At 42.1% G+C, this 27,746-nt stretch overlaps 1 protein-coding gene across 9 annotated transcripts in view; it reads right to left on the bottom strand.

Moving 5' to 3' along the window:
• The window catches only part of INVS (inversin), a 211,298-nt gene that overhangs the window by 182,710 nt on the left and 842 nt on the right, over nucleotides 1–27,746 (bottom strand). For 7 of the 9 annotated variants that reach the window (XM_024099606.3, XM_005292613.5, XM_065587212.1 and 4 more), the window contains exon 2: nucleotides 15,148–15,283. In XM_024099606.3, coding sequence (XP_023955374.2) covers nucleotides 15,148–15,253 — 106 coding nt within the window. In that variant the 5' untranslated portion in view covers nucleotides 15,254–15,283. Of the gene's footprint in view, nucleotides 1–10,764; nucleotides 10,891–15,147; nucleotides 15,284–19,263; nucleotides 19,364–27,746 lie in introns of those variants that run through there. The other 2 variants (XM_042841756.2, XM_065587214.1) reach the window with 2 other exon arrangements.

The raw sequence follows: 27,746 nt of genomic DNA, 5'->3' as shown, positions 1-27,746 counted from the left end.
GCAGCCAGAAAGGCCCTAAGAGTCTAAAGACATTGTCTCCAGGGAGGGAGCCCTGGGGACAACTTGAGTAAGATGTTACAGAGAGCACTGAGAGAGACTGCTGTTGGACTTGTACCCTGGAAGGGGTTTTGCTTGTCTCTCAGAGACAGACTGTGTGAGACTTGGCCAGAGGGCTGAGTCACCAAAGGCCCACCACAGACAGAGTGTGCAGGGGCCTGCACTCAGCCAAGTGGGTGCTCATGAGAGGCGAGTGTGCCCCGTTACACGTATATAAAAATTAAACTACTTTTTGAATCCCCCTCTTCTTACCCTTCAGGGCAACCAAGCACAATGTCTGCCTTTGAACAGACATGATTCAGTACCATACCAAAAAGATTATTTCTTGCTCCATTTAGTCCACTGCCTCACCCTTGTGCTCTGCTTTATCAAATCATACTTTCTCAGCAGGTGATATGAACTAGGGTTATTAACAGACTCCGAGTAATGGTAAGTAACTACAGTACTTTGTTAACTCCCGGTATTTACCTTGTTTGTGATAGATAAGAGACCACAAAATGCAATGCCATCTGCTGTGGAATTACCTCCTGCAGTTCTCTGTCATCTCTATTCTTGGACACTCTGTCAGAGTTTCCAGTAAGTCTAAGAGCCTCCTGATTAGAGCTGAGGAATTAATTGACTTTTCAGTTCACTGGCAGTTTTAAAAAAAAGTGTGTGTGTGTGGGGGGGGGGAATTCGGTTCAACCTGAACCAGAAAGACAGGTTACTTACATTGTACAATAATTGGAATTCTTCAAGGTGTTGTCTCTCTATGGGTGCTCCCCATCAGGCTGTGTGCAAACCCATGCAGTCTTGATTAGAAATCCTTGTGAGTAGCAGCCACATCTGTGCCCCACACAGCCTTGTACTCCAGTACAAGGTTGCAGAGAGAGTGATGGACCCACTGCAGCTCCAGTTCCTTCTCAACAATGAAGACCAGAGACAAGGACTCCAAAGGAGAGGGGAAGTGGAGCAACCATAGAGGCAAAACAGCTACTCTAGCAACTATACAAGCTAAGTAACCTCTCCTTCTTCTTTGAGTTATTGTCCCAATGGGTGCTCCCTAGAAGATTCCTAAACAGTGCCCTAAATTACAGAGGAGGATGTTGAGAATATAAATTCAGTAGAGCCTAGAATAGCTTCACCAAAGGCCACATTAGCCCTAATCCATACACGATAGTGTAATGCTGGGAAAATGTGTGCAAAGAGCTGGAAATGAAGTCCTGGCAATGGGTGCCCCAACCCAGAAAGTAGGCATCTGCAGTGGTAATCCTTGTGGGAGAAGCATGTGAAAAGGGAACTCCAGCACAGTACTTTCAATGATCTTTCCACCAGTTTAGGGAGCAGAGAACCCTCCAATCTATTGCCACCAGTTTGAGCAGTTTGTGCTTGCTAGGGGTGTAGAAAGAACTGAGCCAGCCTTGCACGTAGTGTTACTGATGTACAGGCTCCCACATGGTCCAGGAACAAAAGGTCAACTCTTGCTGCTGTTTGAGGACTCTGTTATAGTGTGAAAATAAGGCTGGACAATATAGCAAACCCGTCCACTGACAGGTACACTCTGGCAGACATGGAGTCCAGTATGGCTCGGATGAAGTCTATTAGTTGTAGAGGAGTGAGAGCAGACTTTTCTCACATTGAGTCAGAGGCCCAGAGAGTGGAAGAGGAATAAGTTCCTTATTGGCTGCCAAATGCACCTCAAGAAAGAAGCAATCCTTGAGGAGCCAGTCATCAAGATGGGGGAAGAAAATTATTCCCATCTGACAAAGATTGGCTGCAATGGCTGATAGGAACTTTGGCCTTTCAACTGTCCCAAGTGTCTTCACAAAGGGCAGGACATGGTACTGATAATGGTCCTTGCCAATGATGAATCATAGGAAGCACCCGGGGGAAGTTACATGAAAGTACCCATCCTGGAGGCAGAGGGCAATGAACCACTTGCCCAGATCCAAATATGGATCAGTACCATGGTTACCATCCTAAACTGCTCAGTGAGGATAAAGGTGTTTAAAGCGTTGAGATCAAAAATCCTTTTCTTCTTGGGAACCCGGAAGTACCTGGAGTAGAACCCTCTCCTGATGGAAATCCATTGGAATGGGTTTGATCACCCCAGAAGCAGAAGAGATTGTATCATCTCTCATAAGAGACCCTCGTGAGAAGATTCCCTGAAAAAAGGATGGGGACGGTATGGGAAGGAGGGATGGAGCTGAACTGGACAGCCCAATGAAACGCTCTTGGATTCATCTTTCTGAGATGATGAGCTCCCAGAAAGTATGAAATGAGAGAGGCGGTCCTCATAAAGGAGTGGGATAGTACAGCAAAGGATCCAGAAAAGGGGATAATTCACAACGCTTAACCGATGAGTAAAAACAGTTGCTTAGAGGAAGTTGCCACTGAGATCTCACTGTAGAGGATGGCCCCTGATTAGGAAATCTGGACCTCTTTCTGGAGGTTTGGCAGTGGACTAGGAGAGGCAATTGAGCTATCTGCGGCTCATAGTATTTAATCTTTGTCACAGGTGTATAGACACCAAGGGATCACAAAGTTGCCCTGGAATCTTTGAATGAGTGGAGGGCTCCATCTATGGCATCAACGAAAAGCTTAGGCCCTTCAAATGGAAGGTCCTCCAGAGTATTCTGTACTTCCATGGGGAGGACAGAGGATTGAAACCATGATACTTGACGCATAACTGCAGCAGTTGCCAGAGAGTACAAAGCCATGTCCGCTGCATTGAGTGACGCCTGAAGGGAAATCTTAGCAATCACCTTGCCTTCTCTGATCAGGGCTCGAAACTGCTTCCTCTGGTTTTGAAGCAAATGATCAATAAAATGAGAAAATTTGGAGCAATTTGTGGAGTTATATTTTGCTGTCAAGTCCTGATAGCTGACAACTCTGCATTTCACAGCACTAAAGAATAGCTTTTATGGCTGGGAAGGTCCAGGTGCTTAAGCTCCTGGTTGGAGGGGGTTGATCTAGACTGATACGGTTTCTTTTATTGACAGCATTGATGATCAAAGAGTTAAAAGGTAGGGTGGGAGAAAGGTACTCTGAATCCTTGGCCAGTACATACTAATTTTTATGACCCCATTTACAAGTAGGTAGAATGGTCACTGGTGTTTGCAATACTGTGCAGGCTTGCAATAAGAAGTCACTGATGAGTAACAATCTTGCCCTGAGAAGAGGACTAGAAGATGAACTTCAGCACTCCTTTCTGGACTTGTATTTCCTCCCAAGGGACGTACAAGGCTTCTGCAATCCTTTTTATGAGGTCCTGAAAGGTTTTGTATTCATCTGAGTAGAAGGGGGGGGGCATAACTGCTTCATCTGCTGAGGAGGAAGATTTATTGGATGATGGGGTCTCCTCTATGCCTCACTCTTGTGGAGGCTCACCTTGAGGAAGAGGGTCCCAAGATTCAGTGGCTGCTGGTTTTGACAGGTCCACCTACATGATAGTATTCTTTAGAACTGTTAGCCATAGGGTACCCAATGATTCCAAAAAGCCCACTGTGTTGGGGCATAAGGGAAAGGACGTAGCACTCCGAGCTGATGAGTCAGTCGTCAATTGAGGATCACATCCTTGAGATGTACTCTACGGAGAGGGGCTGGAACAGGAAGGTGGCGGAATCCTTGACAGACATCAGAGTCCAAGGAAGTGTCCTCTCCTGTGTCTATCGGGCGGCGTTACAGGTGTCAGTATCAAAGGCCAAGGAAGGGGTTGTAACTGCATTGGTATTGGAGGTAGAGTCTTCATGATATAGTATGGTAGTACTGGAAGACGGGCCAGATCCAGAGGAACTGTCAGTACTGGCAAGAAAACCCTTTCAGTATCCTTTGGCAGAGGGGATTTGTGTTCTTCCAGGATACAAAGATCTTCACAGAAGAGGAATCTGGGCTGTACCAGTGAGTTTGGGTACTATTCCTTGGGAGTAACCATGTCAAGAAGTACTGGGGACTGTACTGATGGACGATATGTGCACTTCTTGCCATGACTTGATGATGACTGTACTGAGGATGTCGTCTTTGATGGAATCGTTGCTTGTTGAGGAGTCCTTGAGTTTAGAAGGCTCCACTTCCAGAACCACTGCAGGTGCTGCTTGCTCTCAGTATTGGAAGTCTTTTTGGGTAGTCTCGGTACCAGAGGAGGTACCCATACTGTACAGGGACATAAAGTCTCCTTGTTCCCTGCCTTTAAAGGTGATTTTTCCCCTTCTCTTGTGCACTCTCTCTGGGGAACGGGTCTATCTCCATCTCTCCTGTCTGGGAGACCCAAGAAGACCCAAGTTTCAAATCCCTGCCACATTGACTATTTATATATAGTTGAACAGCTCAACAGGAGAGACTGAGCTACACCCACTCCAGAATATCCCATAGCCCAGTGATCTAATCTCTGCTCCATATGAGACAAAGGAAGGAACTGAATGGGGTCTCCCACATCCCAGGTGAATGCCCTAACACCTAAGGACAACTGGAGGGCTGAACCCTCAGGAAAACATTTTGTCTAAAGCTATGTCTACATTAGCACTTTTGTTGCTAAAACTTTTGTTGGCCGGGGATGTGAAAAAAAAAAAAAAAAAACCCTGACAGACATAAGTTTCAACGACAGAAGCGCCAGTTTGGACAGCACTATGTTGGTGGGAGACGCTCTCCTGCCAATATAGCTACCACCACTCATTGGGGATGGATTAATTATGCCAACGGAAGAGTTCCCTCCCATCAGCATAGAATGGCTACACAGGAGACTTTCAGCAGGGAAGGGGCTTGGAGAGTGGAAAATCCCTAAAGGCAGAACAAAGAAACCAAGGTGCTGATGACAACCTTTAAAACCACAAAGGCTTGGTGGACAGAGAGAGACAGAATATTTTGGTGAGGCGAGAGGGGCATACTTTCATAGTGGGGGAAGTACCAACTCATTTTGTAAATGGCACCTAAGTTAAAGGAAAAAATTGTCACATAATGTGGCAAATTTGTGTCAACATCGCAAATAATTTCGGGTTGACCAAAACTATACTCTTTCAGCAAATAAACTATTCATCCAAAACACTTTTTCCAGCTCTACTCCTGATCAAACTACTTCTGGCATTAGTCAAGCTAGCCATTCATCAGTTCAGGAAGCTGAAATTAGAAAAGGAAGGTCTCTTCAACTCAGAAGCTAAGTTTAATATAAACAACTTAGATTTTTTTTTGTAATGTTGAGTCTGTCTGTAACCTTCCCTAGACATCTAACTATAATCTTGCTGCATCAGCCTAGTAGGATGCTGATGACTACACTCAATGAATGCTCCCAAAAAGCTCACCCTTGGCCTTGTCTCATCCATCCCTGAAATAAGAGGGCTGATGCACAAAACAATTCTGATTTTGCCTGGACTGGACTGACCACAATCACTGTCTTTTGTGTGGTATGTCAGCCAACAGCATGAAGTACAGATGCACAATAATTAATTACAATAGAGCCTTGCTAATTTACACTAATGACAGAGAACTGTTGCAATTTACTGAATTTTGTAAATTAGACTAAGCAGGCAATACAAAAGCAAAAATAATGCACCACAAAAAGTACTTTGATCCTTTAATTTTAGAAGTGTCGTTTAGTTTTAAAAAAAGGAGATTTTTTAATACCTAATAAATATTCTACAGGATTTTTTTGCAAAATGAAATTAAGTCAAAATATCACCATCTCACTGCAACACCTTGCTATTAAGGGGTACCTTTTTAGCCCCTGCCTATACTTGTGTATATACACAATTCTTCATGTGTACAAACACATGCCCCAAAGGGCTGGGTGAGAATACTGCCCTGAATCATTCTTGCAAAGTGCAGAGAGACTGATGTTTTGTGTGCATTTTATTTATTTAGATATAAATTATAAGACACCAAACACCAACAAAAGAGTTCTAGGTGCCTTGCCTTAACACTTGATTTTATAGCATACTCCATCTAACAGCATGAAAAGAGGTTATTAGCGAGGTTTTATTATAAATTATTTTTAAATGTTAGGGTTAGTGCTACTCAAAGGGTTTTTTTTGTTTTGTTTTGTTTTTAATTAAGCCCTAGTTATACATGTAGCTGCTCTTTGATAAAGAAAATAAACTAGAATCTAACATAGTTACCACCGACATTAGTTACATACACTACACAGTTTTAAAAAAGTAATGAACTCTAATTGTTTTAGGTGATACAGTTACCAATTTTAGGGAAGCCAGCAGATCATATATATGTTCTTTAATGTGTAATAGTAAAGTAAATTAGAATGCCATCTTATTTTCTTTATGGTTTCTAGGATTACAACGTTTGTTCATTGCTGCTCAAGGTGATAAGTTGTAGTGTTGAGTAGCAGTATGAGAAAGCAATAAGTAGAAATGGGTATTGTCACTTGTTCACCTAATTATTTTATATGGTCATTAATCTGGGACTTCATTCAGGATGTAATAGTTATGCTAATGATAAACAATGGAAACCAAAACTGATAGTGCACTTCTTCCTTGGCTCTTAAAAGCTTTTAAGTTCTCACTTCACAGTTTTACACAAATTTCATCACAAACAGGGTATAGTTTGTAAAACAATGTTCTTCTCTCTTGAAGAGAGACAATGGAGCTGGAAGCCAGGAGGCAGAGCTGGAGCAACAGAACCTTGATGACCAGGATGAAAGCAGGCAGCTTGAAAAGTAGAAGAGGGTCAAGTTACATCCATCGGACTGAAGACGGCAGAAATAAGGGTGTATATGATGGACCCCATCACCCTGCCTGGCACCTGAGTCATCATGGACAATAAAGGTTGTTCTGAGATTCTGACTGTGGGAACATGGGAAATTATTTTTCTTGATATTTTGTTTTCTGTAATGATGCAACAAGGGTTAAACCCCAAGGGCTCAGGTACAAGCCTGCCATGGACAGACTCAGTGGTCGAGATAGCGAGCTCACTGTCTACCCTCGCCAAGGAATCTGAGTCAGTGTTAAATGTGTCTGTGGCACAGTTAAAAGGTGCTGTGGCCCAGAATCTGGTGGGAATAGTGAGTCACTCGTATAGTTAAGAAATGCTTTGGACCAGAACTCCACTGGGGGCAGGGAAGGCTGTTGGGTGCAGTGACACACTGGTACAGCTAGGAAATGCTGTTTGCTGGTTTGTTCAGCAGCTGGTTTGTTCAGAGCTGCATAAATTAATACGTTAAAACAAAATAGTTCCTATGGTAACTTCCACTTTGCTACCTTGGATGTTTACTTTACAACGGTCTCTTTCTTTACCCTGGTACTTAAATATCTAGACTATGTGTTGTACAGGATACAGAAGAGATGGTACCATGCTCCATAGATTTTACAGTTTGGATTATGATCACAACACTGGACAACATGAAATAGTAATCAATTAATCATACAATACAAAAGAGCTACAATCTTTTCTTTAGATGCATGTACTATACCATAAAGCTGCGAGTTTGTCATAGAAGTCATGGATTCCGTGACTTTCCGTGACCTCCATGACTTTTGGAGCCACTGGTGCTGGCTTAGGGACTGCCCGAGCTGGGCCAGCAACAGCAGTTTGGGTGTGTAGGAGGGGGGCGTTTACCTCAGGGTGGAGGGCTCCACAGCTCCCACGGCCCTTCAGCTCCTAGCAGCAAAGGAGCTGAGGGGGGAAGCTTCACGCTGCAGGCTGCTCGCACCCGCAGGCCCCGGGCCCGCAGCTCCCATTGGCTGCGGTTCCTGGCCAATGGGAACTGCGGCAGCCGGCGCTTGCGGTGGGAGCAGCACGCCGAGCCCCATGACCCCTCCACCGCCTAGAAGCTGCAGGGACGCAGAGCCGGGTAGGGAGCCCTGCCAACAAGCCCCCCCGCCCCGAGCACCAGCAGGGACCCCCCACCCCCAGGAATAGCAGGGATCTCAGGCCACGCTGCCCAGCACCCCCGAAAGCGGGGTCTCCTGGGCCACTTCCGCCAGCACTTGTGGTGCCCCCGGACTGCTCCTCCCCCCCCAGTACCCACCCAAGTTTCAGTCACAGGTATTTTTAGTAAAAGTCACGAACAGGTCACAGGCCATGAATTTAGGTTTACTGCCCATGACCTGTCCGTGACTTTTCCTAAAAATACCCATGACTAAAATGTAGCCTTAACTATACATTATTTAGTTATACTTAAGACTACCTTTTAGTCATGGGTATTTTTAGTAAAAGTCATGGATAGGTCATGGGCAGTAAACAAAAATTCACAGCCCATGACAGATCCATGACTTGTACTATATCCCTGACTAAATCTTGGGAGTGCTGTGGGTGCTTGTGGGGGCACCGCGGGTGATGACCAGGGGGGACGCCGCAGGTGCTGGGGGGGCGGGTGGTCCGGGATCACTGCAAGTGCTCGGGTGAGGGTGGCGGTTGGCAGGCTCCCTACGCAGCTTCTCAGAAGTAGCGACATGTCCCTTCCTAAGCTGCTAGCTCTGTGTGCTGTCAGCTTCACAGCTCCCATTGGCCAGGAACCATGGCCAATGGGAGCTGTGGGGGCGGCGCCTACAGGCAGAGGCAGCGCGCAGAGCTAGGAGCTGAAGGAGGGACATGTTTCTTCCGTCCTAAGTGCAGGACTCTGCACTTGTCCTTGTTGAACCTCATCAGGTTTTTTTCGGCCCAATCCTCTAATTTGTCTAGGTCCCTCTGTATCCGATCCCTACCCTCTAGTGTATCTACCACGCCTCCTAATTTAGTGTCATCTGCAAACTTGCTGAGAGTGCAGTCCACACCATCCTCCAGATCATTAATAAAGATATTAAACAAAACCGGCCCCAGGACCGACCCTTGGGGCACTCCACTTGAAACCGGCTGCCAACTAGACATGGAGCCATTGATCACTACCCGTTGAGCCCGACGATCTAGCCAGCTTTCTATCCACCTTACAGTCCATTCATCCAGCCCATACTTCTTTAACTTGGCGGCAAGAATACTGTGGGAGACAGTATCAAAAGCTTTGCTAAAGTCAAGGAATAACACATCCACTGCTTTCCCCTCATCCACAGAGCCAGTTATCTCATCATAGAAGGCAATTAGGTTAGTCAGGCACGACTTCCCCTTCGTGAATCCATGCTGACTGTTCCTGATCACTTTCCTCTCCTCTAAATGTTTCATAATTGATTCCTTGAGGACCTGCTCCATGATTTTTCCAGGTACTGAGGTGAGGCTGACTGGCCTTGTAGCTCCCCGGATCCTCCTCCTTCCCTTTTTTAAAGATGGGCACTACATTAGCCTTTTTCCAGTCATCTGGGACCTCCCCCGATTGCCATGAGTTTTCAAAAATAATGGCTAATGGCTCTACAATCTCACCCGCCAACTCCTTTAGCACCTTCGGATGCAGCGCATCCGGCCCCATGGACTTGTGCACATCCAGTTTTTCTAAATAGTCCCGAACCACTTCTTTCTCCACAGAGGGTTGGTCACCTTCTCCCCATGCTGTACTGCCCAGTGCAGCAATCTGGGAGCAATCAGAGGGCAACAAAAATGATTAGGGATCTGGAGCACATGACTTATGAGGAGCGGCTGAGGGAACTGGGATTGTTTAGTCTCCAGAAGAGAAGAATGAGGGGGGATTTGATAGCAGCCTTCAACTACCTGAAGGGGGGATCCAAAGAGGATGGAGCTCGGCTGTTCTCAGTAGTGGCAGATGACAGAACAAGGAGCAATGGTCTCAAGTTGCAGTGGGGGAGGTCCAGGTTGGATATCAGGAAAAACTATTTCACTAGGAGGGTGGTGAAACACTGGAATGCGTTACCTAGGGAGGTGGTGGAGTCTCCTTCCTTGGAGGTTTTTAAGGCCCGGCTTGACAAATCCCTGGCTGGGATGATTTAGCTGGGAATTGGTCCTGCTTTGAGCAGGGGGTTGGACTAGATGACCTCTTGAGGTCCCTTCCAACTCTGATATTCTATGATTCTATGTTGCTACTTGCAGGGAGCCCCCCCAAGGTAAGCGCCGCCCAGAGCCCTCACCCCTTCCTGCATCCCAGCCCTGAGCCCCAGACCCAAACTCCCCCTGCTGCTGCTGGGGGGGTGGGCAGTGGCCCGAGACTGCCCAGCAGCGGCCTGTGCAACTAGCCCATGGGCTGCCTAACCTGCTCGGGCAGACCCAGAGCCAGCCGCACTGGCCGCTGCAGAAGTCACAAGGGGCACGGAAAGTCCATGACAAACTCGCAGCCTTAGTTCTAGTGGCATGTATATTTCCCCACAATAAGATAGGCAGGAAAGGGCTTAAATAGCCATTGATCTGAGGGATTGCTGTTCCTGCAGAAAAACTGCTCACCCTGACTCCTGGAACCAGACTTCTTCACAGGCACTCATTAGAACAGGGAGACCAAACAGAAACATGCAGAGGACTAAAAAGGTTCCCTAATAGAAAGAGGAAGTTTTCTTTTACCCAGCCTGCCATACTGCTGTTGTGAGAAGTTGTGCAAAACTGGCTGGTTAGCGGAATGTTGTCAAAAGATCTTGCAAAAAGAACAGGAGTACTTGTGGCACCTTAGAGACTAACAAATTTATTAGAGCATAAGCTTTCGGGGACTACAGCCCACTTCTTCGGATGCATATAGAGTGAAACATATATTGAGGAGATATATATATATATACACATACATACAGAGAGCATGAACAGGTGGGAGTTGTCTTACCAACTCTGAGAGGCCAATTAAGTAAGAGAAAAAAAACTTTTGAAGTGATAATCAAGCTAGCCCAGTACAGACAGTTTGATAAGAAGTGTGAGAATACTTACAAGGGGAGACAGAGTCAATGTTTGTAATGGCTCAGCCATTCCCAGTCCTTATTCAATCCTGAGTTGATTGTGTCTAGTTTGCATATCAATTCCAGCTCAGCAGTCTCTCCTTGGAGTCTGTTTTTGAAGTTTTTCTGTTGTAAGATAGCCACCCGCAGGTCTGTCATTGAATGGCCAGACAGGTTAAAGTGTTCTCCCACTGGTTTTTGAGTATTATGATTCCTGATATCAGATTTGTGTCCATTAATTCTTTTGCGTAGAGACTGTCCGGTTTGGCCAATGTACATGGCAGAGGGGCATTGCCGGCACATGATGGCATATATCACATTGGTAGATGTGCAGGTGAACGAGCCCCTGATGGTATGGCTGATGTGATTAGGTCCTATGATGATGTCACTTGAATAGATATGTGGACAGAGTTGGCATCGGGCTTTGTTACAAGGATAGGTTCCTGGGTCAGTGTTTTTGTTCAGTGATGTGTGGTTGCTGGTGAGTATTTGCTTTAGGTTGGGGGGTTGTCTGTAAGCGAGGACAGGTCTGTCTCCCAAGATCTGTGAGAGTAAAGGATCATCTTTCAGGATAGGTTGTAGATCTCTGATGATGCGCTGGAGAGGTTTTAGTTGGGGGCTGAAGGTGACAGCTAGTGGTGTTCTGTTATTTTCTTTGTTGGGCCTGTCTTGTAGGAGGTGACTTCTGGGTACTCGTCTGGCTCTGTCAATCTGTTTTTTCACTTCAGCAGGTGGGTATTGTAGTTTTAAGAATGCTTGATAGAGATCTTGTAGATGCTTGTCTCTATCTGAGGGATTGGAGCAAATGCGGTTATATCTTAGAGCTTGGCTGTAGATAATGGATCGTGTGGTGTGTCCTGGATGGAAGCTGGAGGCATGTAGGTAAGTGTAGCGGTCAGTAGGTTTCCGGTATAGGGTGGTATTTATGTGACCATCGCTTATTAGCACAGTAGTGTCCAGGAAATGGACCGCTTGTGTGGATTGATCTAGGCTGAGGTTGATGGTGGGATGGAAATTATTGAAATCATGGTGGAATTCCTCAAGGGCTTCTTTTCCATGGGTCCAGATGATGAAAATGTCATCAATGTAGCGCAAGTAGAGTAGGGGTGTTAGGGGACGAGAGCTAAGGAAGCGTTGTTATAAGTCAGCCATAAAAATGTTGGCATACTGTGGGGCCATGCGGGAACCCATAGCAGTGCCGTTGACTTGAAAGTATATATTGTCCCCAAATGTGAAATAGTTGTGGGTGAGGACAAAGTCACAAAGTTCAGCCACCAGGTTAGCTGTGACATTATCGGGGATACTGTTCCTGATAGCTTGTAGTCCATCTTTGTGTGGAATATTGGTGTAGAGGGCTTCTATGTCCATAGTGGCCAGGATGGTGTTTTCTGGAAGATCACCGATGGATTGTAGTTTCCTCAGGAAGTCAGTGGTGTCTCGAAGATAGCTGGGAGTGCTGGTAGCGTAGGGTCTGAGGAGAGAGTTCACATAACCAGACAAGCCTGATGTTAGGGTGCCAATGCCTGAGATGATGGGGCGTCCAGGATTTCCAGGTTTATGGATCTTGGGTAGCAAATAGAATACCCCTGGTCGGGGTTCTAGGCATGTGTCTGTACAGATTTGTTCCTGTGCTTTGTCAGGGAGTTTTTTTTAGCAGATGGTGTAGTTTCTTTAGGTAATCCTCAGTGGGATCAGAGGATAATGGCCTGTAGAATGTGGTGTTAGAGAGCTGTCTAGCAGCCTCTTGGTCATATTCCAATTTATTCATGACGACGACAGCACCTCCTTTGTCAGCCTTTTTGATTATGATGTCAGGGTTGTTTCTGAGGCTGTAGATGGCGTTGTGTTCAGCATGGCTGAGGTTATGGGGCAAGTGATGTTGCTTTTCCACAATTTTAGCCTTTGCACGTTGACGGAAGCAATCTATGTAGAAATCCAGTCTGTTGTTTCGACCGTCCGGAGGAGTCCACGCAGAATCCTTTTTTTGAACGTCTTAGAACATTAAGGTAAGTACTGTCTAGCCTTGTAATGCTACCAAGTGCACTGGCATGGACACATAAGCATACTATAAACTGCCCAATTTCCTTCAAGCATCTACCAATGGTTTCAGCAGTTCCTGATGAAAAGCCAAGAAATACTGTTGTGATGTCAAGCCAGGCATTACAGTTTTGCCAGGAAGTGGTTGGTTTTTTCCCCCACTCTCCCAACAAATGCAGAGTCTGTCATATCCTGTTAATGCATGAGAAAGTAGGAGAGCTTTTACCTTCTCTTTGCCAAATATTGCAGCAACTTCAAAAGCTGAAAAGAACCTGTAGTTTTCCCTCCCATCCATAAGGAAACCAGAGCAACATTATCTGGGTGATACACAACAGTCCTTGAAAGAATTACTATTTCTTTGTCTATAGCCCTGATCAATATTTTCTGCTGTTTGTGACAAACTGCATCAGCAACATACAGCAAATACTTGTACTGTGTTCATTTGAAGAAACATGATACAAGGCTATTTTAGTGCTGCTTTGTGGTGATGAGAAAAGCATAGTTTCACCAACACTGGTGCATAATTCTTTGCTGCCAACTTTTAATGATAATTGCCCAGTCATTTGACAAGTTCAGTCTTGTTTTGGCTAACCCACAGAAACCTTTTCCAGTTTACTTGCAGAGAACTTGATGAAAGCAGAAACTTATGAACACTAGTGTATCTATGGTTTTGAATAGAAGCAAATGTGTGGCAGAAAAACTTCTATAGTGTACTTCGAGCTCTTATTTTCCCAATTCAGAAAATCCAAAATCCACACAGCCCCATCAAGGATCTTCGCTTCAAACAGCGGATAGTGCTGATGGTGGTTCCCTCAAACTTTTTCTATGCTAGAACGTTAAACCATTTATAAATATGGTTTTCAGTGATCTGAATGTAGCCTGTAAATAGGATCCATGCTCTGTGCTTGTTTAATTCATTCATTATTTTCCTTTCTTTCTGCTCTCATCATTAGGTCATTGTAGTTAGTTAAAAGGGCATGATTTGCTTATTTGGCTCTGGAGAGATAACAATTTAGGTGACAACATAAACCAGATAAAACTATTAAATATTACCTCCTAACACAATTTACTACTGCTTCCAGCAAGACTTCATACAATTTCGAAAGCATGATTATGACATCTTTGTCTGACTAGCACTAGAACAACTTTGAATACTGGTTCAAGGGGAACCATTTCTGAAAACCATTTGTTTAAAACGGTTCAATTTCCCACTGTAGACAGAGCTTCATTGTTCAGATAATTTAAGATCTTTGTACGTTTACACACTTGCCCTGCTTATGATAGTGAAACTGCCCAATTCTCATGCTTTTTATGGATGTGACAGACCTCAAACACACACGTTGTCTGAAGGCAATAAAATGAGTTTTGAAGATTGCTCATTTTTCAAATTGTACCATGAATAGATGTATTTAGCCAGTAAATTTTATATTTTCAACAAAAATTGAGTGATTTCTTTGCATCTCCAAATAAACTGTTAGTCTAACAAGTGTTACTAATAAATGTAAAGGTGAATTGTACATTTGATAGTTAACAAAAATACTAACTAAATTCTTTGGTATTTCCAAGGCACTTATCCTCACAGAGGCCCAAGAGCTTTATTCTCAGAAGTTCTGAGCAAATGGAACTCCCACGGTCTCAGCAGACGTTGCAATTACTCTGCACCTCTGAGAATTGAGCCCTAAGCCCACAACAACAATTACATTTCAAAATTTAAATGAATCCATTTCCAAAGTTATTTAAAAAGTGACAAACTGCAAACTGTAGGCCCTTGGTCAGAGAGGGAGTGTGAAATCTTAGTTCCATTCAACTCAATAAGACCAGAATTTTGTCTCGTGTCTTCAACTGTTTGGAAATAACCTAGAACACTACCAAAAACTAAGTAACAAATCGGGTTTGGGTTTATTTTTCTGAAATTCTGTGTAGTAATAAAACATTGCTTCTCCACACATTCACGTGACTCGAGCAATTGGAGAGAACTTTACCAAACTTTCCAGAAATTTAGTCACCTTTGGCGAGTATAACCACATGAAATTTCACCCAAAAGGGAATTTGGTCAAAATGTTAAATTGCCCAAAACAGGTGTTTTAAACCAATGTGCCTCCTTGGTCAGATCACAGTTATTTAATCACTATGATAAATAATAATATTAAATAGAAAAATTAATTAAAACAGAGACAATAGATAATAAAAATAGGACTGCATATGTTTACAGGTATTACTAAGAGCATACTTTCACTTAGGATCAGAATAAGGACAGTAATACTGGAAGTTAAATACTGGAGTGAAAAGCTGCCAATTTTAGATAGCTGAGACATGCATCTATAAAGAGAACACTTACCTGCTATTAGCTTTTGGAGGGCACCCTTATCTCCATTAATAGCAGCAGCATGAACTTGAGATGCTAACGAGGAACCATTGAACAGCCAGTTCTCGGAAACATTCATACTCTTCCCAGGTATTGTCACAGGCTGAATCTGCACCAACAACATTTTTAGTAAAAAATATATATATATATTTGTACAAATCAAAATGTAATGCAATTTTAATCATGTAATATGAAGACGACTAATATAATGTTAAAGTGGTTAGATTGTGCTGTAAAAACAAAAAAGTGTTCTGCTTTGTGTTAACAAAAACCTCTAACTTAGGCTCAACTAGACAAGCCATACATTAGAGATGTTTGTAATAGTCTTGTTTGCCTAAAAAACAAACCAAACACCAATTGAGACTCTTAGCTGAACTCTCCAAATAGCATAGAATATATATTCATCTACAGTTGAATAGAATGTATTTAAGAATTTTATTTTCTTGATTCACTAACAGAAGCCTGGCACCAACCGTCCTTTTCCAGTACTTAACATTTGTCATGAATAGTAAACAACCATATTAGTCCAAGTTAAAATTCTCTCTTGAGATTTAGTAATATAGATCCATTTACCAAAGGACCTCAGTGTTCTACAAAGGTGGTAATATACCCATTTTACAGGTCAGGAATCTCCGGTATAGAACAAAGTTGTTACCTGCCAAATGTCTCACACAACCAGTAAAAGAATTGGAAATTTAACCTAGATTCCCAGATCCATGCAATAATCAGTATAGTGTACTGCCTCCATACTACATAAGGGTAGTAGGATTCAGGATATTTTTAAATTAAAATAGAAAGTACCCCAGCCATCTGCATATTATTCAATTGTCCTTATACAAGAGACAATATTCTCAAGCTCTCCCAAGAAAATTCATTCTTAAAATTGTGTTCTCAATTCATGAATGACAATATTAAAGAATCTAGTGAATATACTCTAAATTATGGCTATATTTCATATTTTGAGAGTATTTGGTCTAATGGATATTGTCATGGGGTCATTTTATCACAATTTCTTATTACTAGGGGAAAAGGACAACTTCTGTCTACCCTCCACACTAGAGTTCCAATCTCAGTCTCTCTGCCAAGGCAGTAGTCTAGGGTTGGTCCTCCATATTTCCCTGTCCTCCTAAGATTGGCCTTCACATTCCCCATTCCCTAGAGAAGACCCCAGAATACAGCTAATTTTTCAACAGTTTTAAACAGCCACAATTCCTGGAACCTTTAAAAAAGAAATCCAAAGCCTTCAGACAGTCTGAATAAAAAAAGTAAACAGTCTTCAAATCTCCTCCTACTTCAAAAGATAAACAAAATAGGGTCTTGCTCCAGGAGGGGAACAACATAGTTTTTAAGTTCGTTCCCGTTGCAGAAAAGCAACAAGCAAAGACTTTGCCAATTCTTGCAATTTTATTACAAATTTCATGGTACTTGGTGTTTTTTGTTATGGTATGAATATGGCATAACTAAGATATGCTTTATGCAAGATGGGTCATGTGAGGTATCATTGGAAAGGTTACGATTTACTGAATGTGTTTCTTCAATTTGTATGCATGTATCATTTCTGTATCTGAAGTTAGGTGCATTGTCTATGTAACGATTACAACTGTGTGGGTATGTGCTTGGGAAACACCCACCAGACAGTAAGCAATCAGCCTTAATGGGCCATTAGGAAAAGACAATGAGTCTTTGGAGATGCGGATCCCGCATCTTCCCAGGAGTTCCTTCCTATGGACCATGCAAATAAACCTTGTCTCATAGTTTCCCTAACACTGCAAGGTCATGTGATGATATTTTGTACCAGATGACATTACCTTGGACACTGCTGGTACTCTTCCATAGGAAACAAAGGCTTCCCGCCTTATGTAATTTCTATTTAAAGCTGGGAAGCAAGGCAATCTGAGCATTCCAGTTGCTTCTTCACCTGAGAAGGAAGACTGCTGAAAGCTCCTGAAGAAACCAAGGAACTAAGCTAGGGGAAGGCAAGGGCTGAGTCTGTCTAGCCTGTAAAGAGACATAACTGTAACTCTGAGCTGCAGAACTCTACAACCTGCCTAAACAACACTTAGGGTGAGAAATTACTGTGTGTAACCTGTATCTTTAGTGTATTAAGCTCAGTTTGCATGTTTTATTTGATTTGCTCAGTAATCTGCTTTGCTCTGTTTGCTACCCCTTATAATCACTTAAAATTTATCCTTTGTAGTTAAACAACATATTTCTTGTTCATTTCAAAACCGTTTGTGCAATTAATATGGTGGGGGGGAGCTGTGCATCTCTCTCTCCACATTGAGGGAAAGGGCAAATTTTTATAAGTTTGCACTGTGCAGATCTTTCTATACAGCAGAAGACAACATTAATTGTGGGTTTATACCCCAAAGGAGGTGTGCATGTGAGTGCTGGGCAATCCCCAAGCTGATTCCTCCCAAATAGAGCTGATGTCAGCATTTGTGTCCATAAGAACATAAGAACGGCCATACTGGGTCAGATCAAAGGTCCATCTAGCCCAGTATCCTCTCTACCGACAGTGACCAATGCCAGGTGCCCCAGAGGGAGTGAACCTAACAGGTAATGATCAAGTCATCTCTCTCCTGCCATCCATCTCCACCCTCTGACAAACAGAGGCTAGGGACACCATTCCTTACCCATCCTGGCTAATAGCCATTAATGGACTTAACCTCCATGAATTTATCTAGTTCTCTTTTAAACCCTGTTATAGTCCTAACCTTCACAACCTCCTCAGGCAAGGAGTTCCACAAGTTGACTGTGTGCTGTGTGAAGAAGAACTTCCTTTTATTTGTTTTAAACCTGCTGCCCATTAATTTCATTTCGTGGCCCATAGTTCTTGTATTATGGAAACAAGTAAATAACTTTTCCTTATTCACTTTCTCCACACCACTCATGATTTTATATACCTCTATCATATCCCCCCTTAGTCTCCTCATTTCCAAGCTGAAAAGTCCTAGCCTCTTTAATCTCTCCTCATATGGGACCAGTTCCAAACCCCTAATCATTTTAGTTGCTCTTCTCTGAACCTTTTCTAATCCCAGTATATCTTTTTTGAGATGAGGAGACCACATCTGTATGCAGTATTCAAGATGTGGGCATACCATGGATTTATATAAGGGCAATAAGATACTCTCCATCTTATTCTCTATCCCCTTTTTAATGATTCCATTTGCAGCTGTGTGTGTGTGTGTGTGTGTGTGTGTGTGTGCACGCACTGGAGAAGGCTTGAGGGCCTGGCACAGCTAGAACAGGATGGGGAAACCCAGTCTGGCGGAAGCAGTGGGACCCCAGCTCATCAGGTGGCATCCCACACCGGGGGTCCAACTGGTCACACATCCTATTTCATAAAAATGTTAGCTTTTGCTTTTCCAACCAAAAAAAAAAAAGTTTCTAGTCTTTGTGGTTGCAGAGAAAAGTTTGAAAATGTGTCCTGATTCTATACTAAAGGTCCAAAAATCTGGAGCCAAACTAAAAGAACCCCAATTTTTTTTTTATTTCATACTTTCTAAGCTAATATCACAATTTTGGGGGGGCCTGACTCATGATTTTTGAATGCTTGGGGTTGGCAATACTGAAGCAGTCTTTAAATTCCATTTTGCAGTCTTTTAAACAATACACAGAGGAGGCCCTTCCCTGTGTAGCAACTTGGCTATTGATCCATGCCCAGCAGTGGTTTTCCTCTATGTAATAACTGCTCCCCAGCTGATTCTAAGGTCTGTCACTTAACCCTTGCCTCTCCAGCCCTATGGCTTTCTTCCTCAACTACACTTCTGACTTCCTACAAATTACATCCAGTAACATATATTTAGGCAAAAATGTAATACAAACTAAGCTGATATGCAGCTATTGCTGTTGAGTTTTTGCCTGACAAAGAAACTGAGACTTAGGAATTATATATCAGTCTAGGGAAAAAGTAAATAAACAAAACCTTAATAATGGGGAGAGAAGAGATTACTGTATCTTTTAAAAACAATGCAAATGCAACATCTGACTTAGAGCGGGATATATAGTCTACTTGGACCTTGCACACAGGATAGGACTGCTAAAAATGTTGTTCTTTTCTGATTTATTAAAGTTGATCACATTTACATTTGATGATGTATTCCGGGATGTTACTCAGAGGGTGACTGATTTCCTTCTTTGAGTTAGTGGAGAACTAGCTGCCCTTTGATACATTTTCCCTTGCCAGTTTCTCTTCTTGCTCCTGTGAAAAAAAGTTCCAGTATATCTTTTCCAACAATGCCCCAAAAGGCCACAAAAAGATAAAAGGCCTAACACAATTAGATCTTCCTTTCACTGGGGAAGGGGAAAAACCTAGGAAATCCACTAGGGACCTTGCTATGCCAATCTAATAAATGGGGAGGTGCTCATATACCATAGTGATGGCTTTTGTACACAGCTGTAAGACACGCATAGATTATGTTAGTTAATGCATAATAAATTGGGGGGAAATAGTGTCTCCTAAATTTCTGCAACTGGCTCCCACAAAATTCTTCTTCTTCCATAAAGGAACTTGATGACACACTGACATAAGCACCCCCCACCTCTCCTTGCTCTGCATAGCCAGCAGGAGGGTCCCGGGAGCATCAGAGGCTCGAAGACAGCGGGCAGGAGCAATGTGAAGCAGCGGAGGGAGGGGCACCTGAATACACGCTGCCAGCTGGATGTGAACAGCTCTGCTAATCAGTTGTGTGGCACTTCAATCACTCCTGAGCGGCCGCTCCAGCGCGCAGCTAACAGGGAACACAGCCTGCCAGTAAGGCCTTGTCTACACTACAGTTTTGTCAGCAAAAGGCACCTTTTTTCAACAAAACAGTGGAAGTGTACACACTACAATGTGACCTTTGCTGACAAAACTGTCCTGTTTTGGTGACAAAACCACCTCAATGAGAAACAGCGCTTTCTGCAGAAAAGTTTTAGCGACAAAGTGTCAGTGTAGACACCACACTTGGTTTTGTCACCGTAAATGGCCTCCAGGAAGTGTCCCACAATGCCCATCCTGACCGCTCTGGTCAGCAGTTCAATCTCTGCTGACCTGCAGCCAGGTAAACAACCATCCGCTCCTCCCACTTTAAAGGCCTGGGAATTTTTAAAATTCCACTTCCTGTTTGCTTGGCGTGGCGAGCTCACATCACATCTTCCCAGCTGACTGCTTACCACATTGGAGCTGCAGTATTCTCCTGCTTGGACCAATGCGGAGCTGTTGGATCTGCTCAGTATATGGGGAAAGGAGGCTGTCAAGTCCCAGCTGCACTCCAGCCATAGTAATTTCTACACCTATGGGCAGATTTTTCGCAAGTTGTGTAAACAGGGCTAGGATTGGGACATGGTGCAGTGCAGAGCGAGGATAAGAGAGCTGAAGCAGGCATACCAGAAAGCAAAGGAGGCAAACTGTCACTCCGGTGCTGCACCGGAGTCCAGCTGCTTCTATAAGGAGTTGGACGCTATCCTCAGCGGTGACCCCACCGCCATGAGTCCTCTGGATACTTCAAAAAGAACAGGAGTACTTGTGGCACAAGTACTCCTGTTCTTTTTGCGGATACAGACTAACACGGCTGCTACTCTGAAACCTGGATACTTCAGTGGTGCTGGAGGCAGTGGAAAGTGGACCTAGCCCAGAGGACAAGGTTATGGACAAAGAAGTGGAGTTAGAGGATGATGTGGGGGTCCACTGTGAAGTCTCTAGGTGGGGTGGCAAGTCAAGAACCCTTCTACACTCTGGAGGTGTCTATCCAGTCCCTGCCATCCCTCTCCGGTGAGCAAGAAGCAGGAGAGGAGACCCTGGTAAGTGGTGGGTTTTTTTTGTTTGTTTGGGGTTTTTTTGAGTTCATGCTGCTCAATGAAAATGGAGGTAGACACGGAAGTCCTGCCTATAATATGGCTCCTACTGGGGCTAAAAATGGTTTAGTTCACCCCGTGGTAGTACAGGCAACAATTTCTTTATAAAATTCTCTTGTATAGATGGGACTTTAGAGTCACCAGATGAGCAAAAAATATATACATTTAAAAAGAAATACAAGGAACTCAACATGTGAGTTGAGCAAGCAACTTATGCTAAGAATTATGCAGAGGGAGTGATACAAGTGTAAGCAGGAACTGAATGAGCTCTCCTCCACATCTAGTGATGAACTGGGGGAAAAAGACTTCAGAAGCAGGCGTTATTTGCATGGACATACCTATTCTAGAGTCTAGGCGTTCATTTTACAGTTCACTGGACGTGGTGCGAGGAACATCAAGAGCTGGGAATCCTGGTGCCACAGATCAAGAATACGGAACATACAGTCATCACTCTGAGAGCTAGAACTATGCTGGAGGACCCTGAAAGAAGCCATCTATGGGCAGTACATGGAAAACCTAAGACAGAAGCCAGACCACGGCAAGGCCTTCGAGGTGAGGTGCAAGTGGGATGCTAGCAACCACTTCCTACCCGGGGGCAGTTTCACCCGATTTGCCGACAGAGAGACACTACCCACGTCTTGTGTAGCTGCAAGTCCCATTCAAAAGCCTGGCAGCTGTACCACAATGCCATCCAAGATCACCTAGTCAAAGCCATCCCGTTAACTGTGGAGAACGTTGCAGTGAACTCTGCTATCCCAGGAATGGACAATCAACTGCAACTGGACATTGTCATCACTAAAAAGGAACAGAAGAAGATCCTCATGGTGGACACCACAGTTCCATTTCAGAACAGGACTCCTGGCCTTCCTCGACGCTAGAGCTCAAAAAGGTGGAGAAATACACCCCTCTGGCCAATGCCTTCAGAGCTAGGAGTTACGAGGTTCAAACACACACACTGATTGTCGGAGTCCTGGGCGCATGGGATCCTAGTAATGAGCAAGTGTTGCGGGAATGTAGAATCAGTCAGCACTACACTCAGCTGATGTGATAACTCATGGTATCTGACACCATCAGGTAATCAAGGGACATCTATTTAGAACACATCACCAGACACTGGCAATATCAGGAGAGATGAGCTGGAGTGCCACTGAGAAGCAAAGTCAGAAAAGTAACTGAAATACTGCTCTAATGGATTGCATTTATTAAGAGACAACTTATCCTAAATTCTCAATTACAGAAGGACAATCTACACTCCCTGCTATATTTGCTTTCCACAAACTACTCTTAGTATGACTTTTTATGAGTGATGTACATGAATATTTGGATGCCAGTATCTAAATTGTATCATTAACAAGGTGGATAAAAACCAATGATTTCTTAAAAAAAAAAAAATAATAATAATAATAATAATAATAATAGGTTTTTTCCTCAAAAAAATCTTATCTAAACATAGTTTTAATTAAGATACATTATAGCTCAAAGGTCTCTCATCATGGAATAGGGATTATAAATTCTAATTCTATAGTATGAGACAATATATTTATGTCATGTTTAAGAAAAAATTTGTAAATGAATTCCAATAGTTCATGGATTAGGATCCCAATCTTATAGGGTTCCAGGGGCTTCTGTATAGATTTAGTAAAAAGCAACAGAGGGTCCTGTGGCACCTTAAGATTTATATATGTATAGATTTAGGTTACTCTTTCTATCTACCCAATGGGACTCAGTGCTCAGTCTAGAAGATACTGTCAGAGATGCTTAGTTTTGCAGTTCTCAAACTGTGGATTTGTGTCTCCAGAGATAACATGCTTGTTAACAGCAAAAATGTTTTTAAATAAATCAATAATATACAGAGTTGAGAAATAACAGACCTCAACCCTATTGTCCCTCTGCAAATTTGTGTACACAGAGTCAATCCCTTACCTCTCTCTAAAAGTGCAAAGTTTCAAAAAGTTCAATGAATAGAAGATTGTTGGGGACAGAATAGATCTGGACAAGGAGAAGTCTGGAGATAAATGTGAGAAGGGAGGGACAGGCAGTAGAAACTAAAGTGAAACTGTTTGAGAAGCATATTCCAGAAGTTTTGAGGTCTTTGATTGATTTGAGATCTACCATACCATTCTCTCACTAGAAGGGAAAACCTATAATGGCAGCAGGCTGTAAAAGAGACCCAGTTTGGGAATAAGAACCATTCAAGAAATATATGTTTGCTGATAACGTTTTAAAGAAAGTCACACCAGTGAACTGGTGGAAGTCACTTAAACACTTGGATTCAGAGACTGTTGAAGTGATAATCTCATTTTTAATAGCAGTAGCTTCTTGAGCCGGTGTAGAAAGAATATTTTCCTCCTTTGGATTAATTCATTCCAAACTGAGAAATCATTTGGGACCTGAAAAAGCAGGAAAGCTTGTTTTTCTTTTCTAGATTATGAACAAACAGGAAAATGAAGGTGAAAACAACGGAGTTAGCTGCAGAAGCCAATATTTTAACTTTCTCATGTTGACCTGGCTGACACAATCGATTTATTTATTTAATATTTCATGTAACTATTTTAGTTAATAACAATTTTAATAAAAACAAATCTGATTTTAAAAAACTTGAACGTTTAACTAAATTCAAGAAGTCATATGCTTGTTTTGTTAACATATTTTTTGTTTTCTTTTGAAGAAAAAAAATCCAGAATATATAACATTGTTGTTTTAGTAAAAAAAAAACAAAACAAAAAAAACAAAACAAAAAACACACAACATTTTAAATGTCTGTCTGGTGATGTTCTCCTCCTAACACAGCATGACAAGAAAATCCTCCAAATATTAATGATTAACCTGCTGAATTGGAGATAGTTCACCTCCCAATGACTTCATAAATATCTGCTTCAGTTACCTTTGGTAAATGAAATAACCAAACAATCATTCATTTTCTGATATAGCTGAAAAACTAATCTGAAAAGTTTTCAAAATAAATCACTTTTCAAATGTATACTGTGTACCTTCTAAAAATGAAACATACATCTATCTCTGAGTTGTGAATAATATGTATTGAGGTTATAACAGCCAACAAGAATGCACTTTTATGTAGAAATCCATGATTAAATCAAGTCTTCGTGACTAGTGATTTAAATCAAATCCACCCTGAATTAAATTTATTAACCTAAATTTGGGATATTGCAGATTATGTACTATATGTACTTTATGACTTTTAAACCAAACATCACAGTTAACTCATGCGATTAACCCAAAAAAATTAATCGCGATTAATCGCAGTTTTAATCGCACTTTAAACAATAGAATAACAAATGAAATTGATTAAATATTTTGGATGCTTTTCTACATTTTCAAATATATTGATTTCAATTACAACATAGAATACAAAGTGTACAATGCTCACTTTATATTATTGCTTTTATTACAAATATTTGCGCTGTAAAAATGATAAAAAACATTTTTCAATTCCCCTCATACAAGTACTGTAGTGCAATCTCTTTATCGTGAAAGTGCAACTTACAAATTTAGAGTTTTTTGTTACATAACTGCACTCAAAATCAAAATCAAAACTTTAGAGCCTACAAGTCCACTCAGTTCTATTTTTCATTCAGCCAATCGCTAAGACAAACTAGTTTGTTTACATTTATGGGAGATAATGCTGCCCGTTTCTTATTTACAATATCACCAGAAAATTAGAACAGGCATTCACATGGGACTTTTGGAGCTGGCATTGCAAGGTATCTACGTGCCAGATATGCTAAACATTCATATGGCCTTTCATGCTTCCATCACCATTGCAGAGGACATGCTTCCATGCTGATGACGCTCATTAAAAAAATAATGCGTTAATTAAATTTGTAACTGGACTCCTTGGGGGAGAATTGTATGTCTCCGGCTGTATTTTACCCGCATTCTGCCATACATTTCATATTATAATAGTCTTGGATGATGACACAGCACACGTTGTTCATTTTAAGAACACTTTAGCTGCTGATTTGACAAAACGCAAAGGTACCAATGTGAGATTTCTAAAGACAGCTATAGCACTCGACCCAAGGTTTAAGAATCTGAAGTGCCTTCCAAAATCTGAGAGGGACGAGGTGTGGCACATGCTTTTAGAAGTCTTAAAAGAGCAACACTCCAATGCGGAAACTACAGAACCTGAACCACCAAAACATAAAATCAACCTTCTGCAGGTGGCATTTGACTCAGATGATAAAAATAAACATGCGTCAGTCGGCACTGCTTTGGATTGTTATCGAGCAGAACCTGTCATCAGCATGGGCACATGTTCTCTGGAATGGTGGTTGAAGCATGAAGGGACATATGAATCTTTAGCACATCTGGCATGTAAATATCTTGCCATGCCAGCTACAACAGTGCCATACGAACACCTGTTCTCGCTTTCAGGTGACAATGTTAACAAGAAGTGGGCAGCATTATCTCCTGCAAATGTAAAGAAAGTTTTTTGTCTAAGTGATTGCCTGAACAAGAAATAGGATTGAGTGGACTTGTAGGCTCTAAAGTTTTGCATTGTTTTGTTTTTGAGTGCAGTTTTTTTTTTTTTTTTTACATAATTCTCCATTTGTAAGTTCAACTTTCATGATAAAGAGATTGCACTCCAGTACTTAGTATTTTTCAGTTCACCTAATACATTTCTTTTGTTTTTTTTTTTTACAGTGCAAATATTTGTAATAAAAATAAAGTGAGCTCTGTACCACTTTGTATTCTGTAAATAAATGGTATTCTATTATTAACAGTGCGATTAATCACGTAATTCATTTTTTTAATCGCTTGACAGCTCTAATAGACACTCTTTCCTTAACCTGTGTATTAGATAATTTTAACATTAAATGCAGGGATAATGAAATGTTGCTATCCTTAGTGTATTAGTAAAGAGCAGCAGAACTGTACTTAACATGCCCTGACTGAGAGGGTCACCCCCTAAACTGAACCTCACTTGCCAAACTGGCAGTAAGGGTGCCAAATCCCAGTGAAAATGAGAGGAGGTAGGAATAGAGACAGGTATTTATACTTGATGGTGTAGACTCTGCCTAATAGTTACAGACACCACTTGATTCTCCCTTATGTGGTGTTGAAGGACAGAACTGACTGGACTCAACTGAGAATCCTTGGTTCTGTTCAGTGATTACTAGAACTGAAATCACAGAAGATCAGGTCTGAGAGCTATGCCGTAAGCCTGGTGCAGGGGTAGCGTTGTAGTGAATAACAATGAAGAGTCAGCAGCACAGAGGTCCCCCACCACCCAGTGAAATCATTAAGAACTGGGCTAAGTGGTGGAACCTGAGACCATGCAATTGCAGAAGTGGCAAGCAGCAGAGATAGCAGCAAGGAAGCATGAGCGTACGGCAGCAAAGACAGCAGCAGCAAGCAAGTTGCAGAGATGGTGGCAGCAGTAGAGGCATTGCTTGACGCCCGCCCCTCCTTTTCAGGGACGGGAGCTGAACCCATGAAAACCCCCCTTCAAACTCTGGGTCTTCACTGACCAAATTCATTTAACTGTGAGAGGGGTGCAATAGAGGGAAAGGAGATGGTAGGAAACGGAGGCAAAAGACACTGCCCAGCATACTGTGGGGTGGGTGTTGGTGTATGGCTACCTGCTTTTGAATTGTGGCTGTGGTAGTTTCACAAATTAAATTCACTCAAGATGTGCTTGTGAAGGGTACAAATCAACCATAGGTGTTTCCAATCATCCGGTTATTATATAATTAACATCTCTGTATGAATTAGGTTATTACACTGAAAATTTTTATTAATGAATACACTTCCTACTTGTTTTAAATGTCCTTAAAACTTGAATCCTGCAGTTAGGAACAGTAATTTACCTTATGAATTTTGAGAACCCAGGATGCTGGCAGCATTACATTTTAATCATGACTACAAAAATACGGATAATTAATTAGACATCAATAGGACTTAAATTATGTGAGATTTCATAATAAATTATGATGATTCTTGCTCACATACACAAGGTTAAAGTGACATCACTTTCCTGTGTTGGCAAAATACCAACTTGTTAAATTTTAAGACAATAACAAAGCAGTTGTGCCAAATTTTGATTGATACATGCTTTGCATGTATAACAGCATAGTTCATTGAAAGATACAAGCATTCTAAAAATATGAATGAAGTCGATATTACAGTAATTTTATATCTAGAGAAACTGAGAAAGATGTTAGGGTCGAATGTATCAGACTGAGTATCTAAAGTTCAGCACATAAATTCAAATTTAAACCAAATATGATTTGAATAGAGGTTTCAGTGTCTAAATTTGGACACCCATGTCTGTAAAATTTGGGCAAAGTAACCTGCCCTTGGTCAAACATGTAGTCTGTGGTAGAGTCAGGAACAGATTCCAGATCTCTTAACTCCAAACTTATGCTTCACTTCCAGGATAATGAGCACCATAGCACACTTAACTGAAGTTGATCTGCAAATGAGTTTTTAAAATGGCCTTGTGTCCTGTTTTGCTTCTTTATACTTGTTTTTACATTAGAAATACAAAGAATAGTTTGAATTAGAGCTGCTGAAAGGGTTTTAAATGTTCCATTCAACTGTATTTAACCATTTTGCTATTCTCTGAGCTCCCTCCAGTTTATTGATAACTAAACATATTTTGGAATCCAGCTACTACAGTATTTGGCACCCAAGAATGCTTCTAGGAAGTAAACAAATACCTTAATTACATACCACTGAACAAGAAGTTACTTTCCTGGCTATGGCCTGAA

The sequence above is a fragment of the Chrysemys picta genome, chromosome 2 (genome assembly GCF_011386835.1).
Source record: "Chrysemys picta bellii isolate R12L10 chromosome 2, ASM1138683v2, whole genome shotgun sequence".
In the NCBI taxonomy this organism is placed as follows: domain Eukaryota; kingdom Metazoa; phylum Chordata; order Testudines; family Emydidae; genus Chrysemys; species Chrysemys picta.
This window is presented reverse-complemented; position numbering and strand designations above follow the sequence as displayed.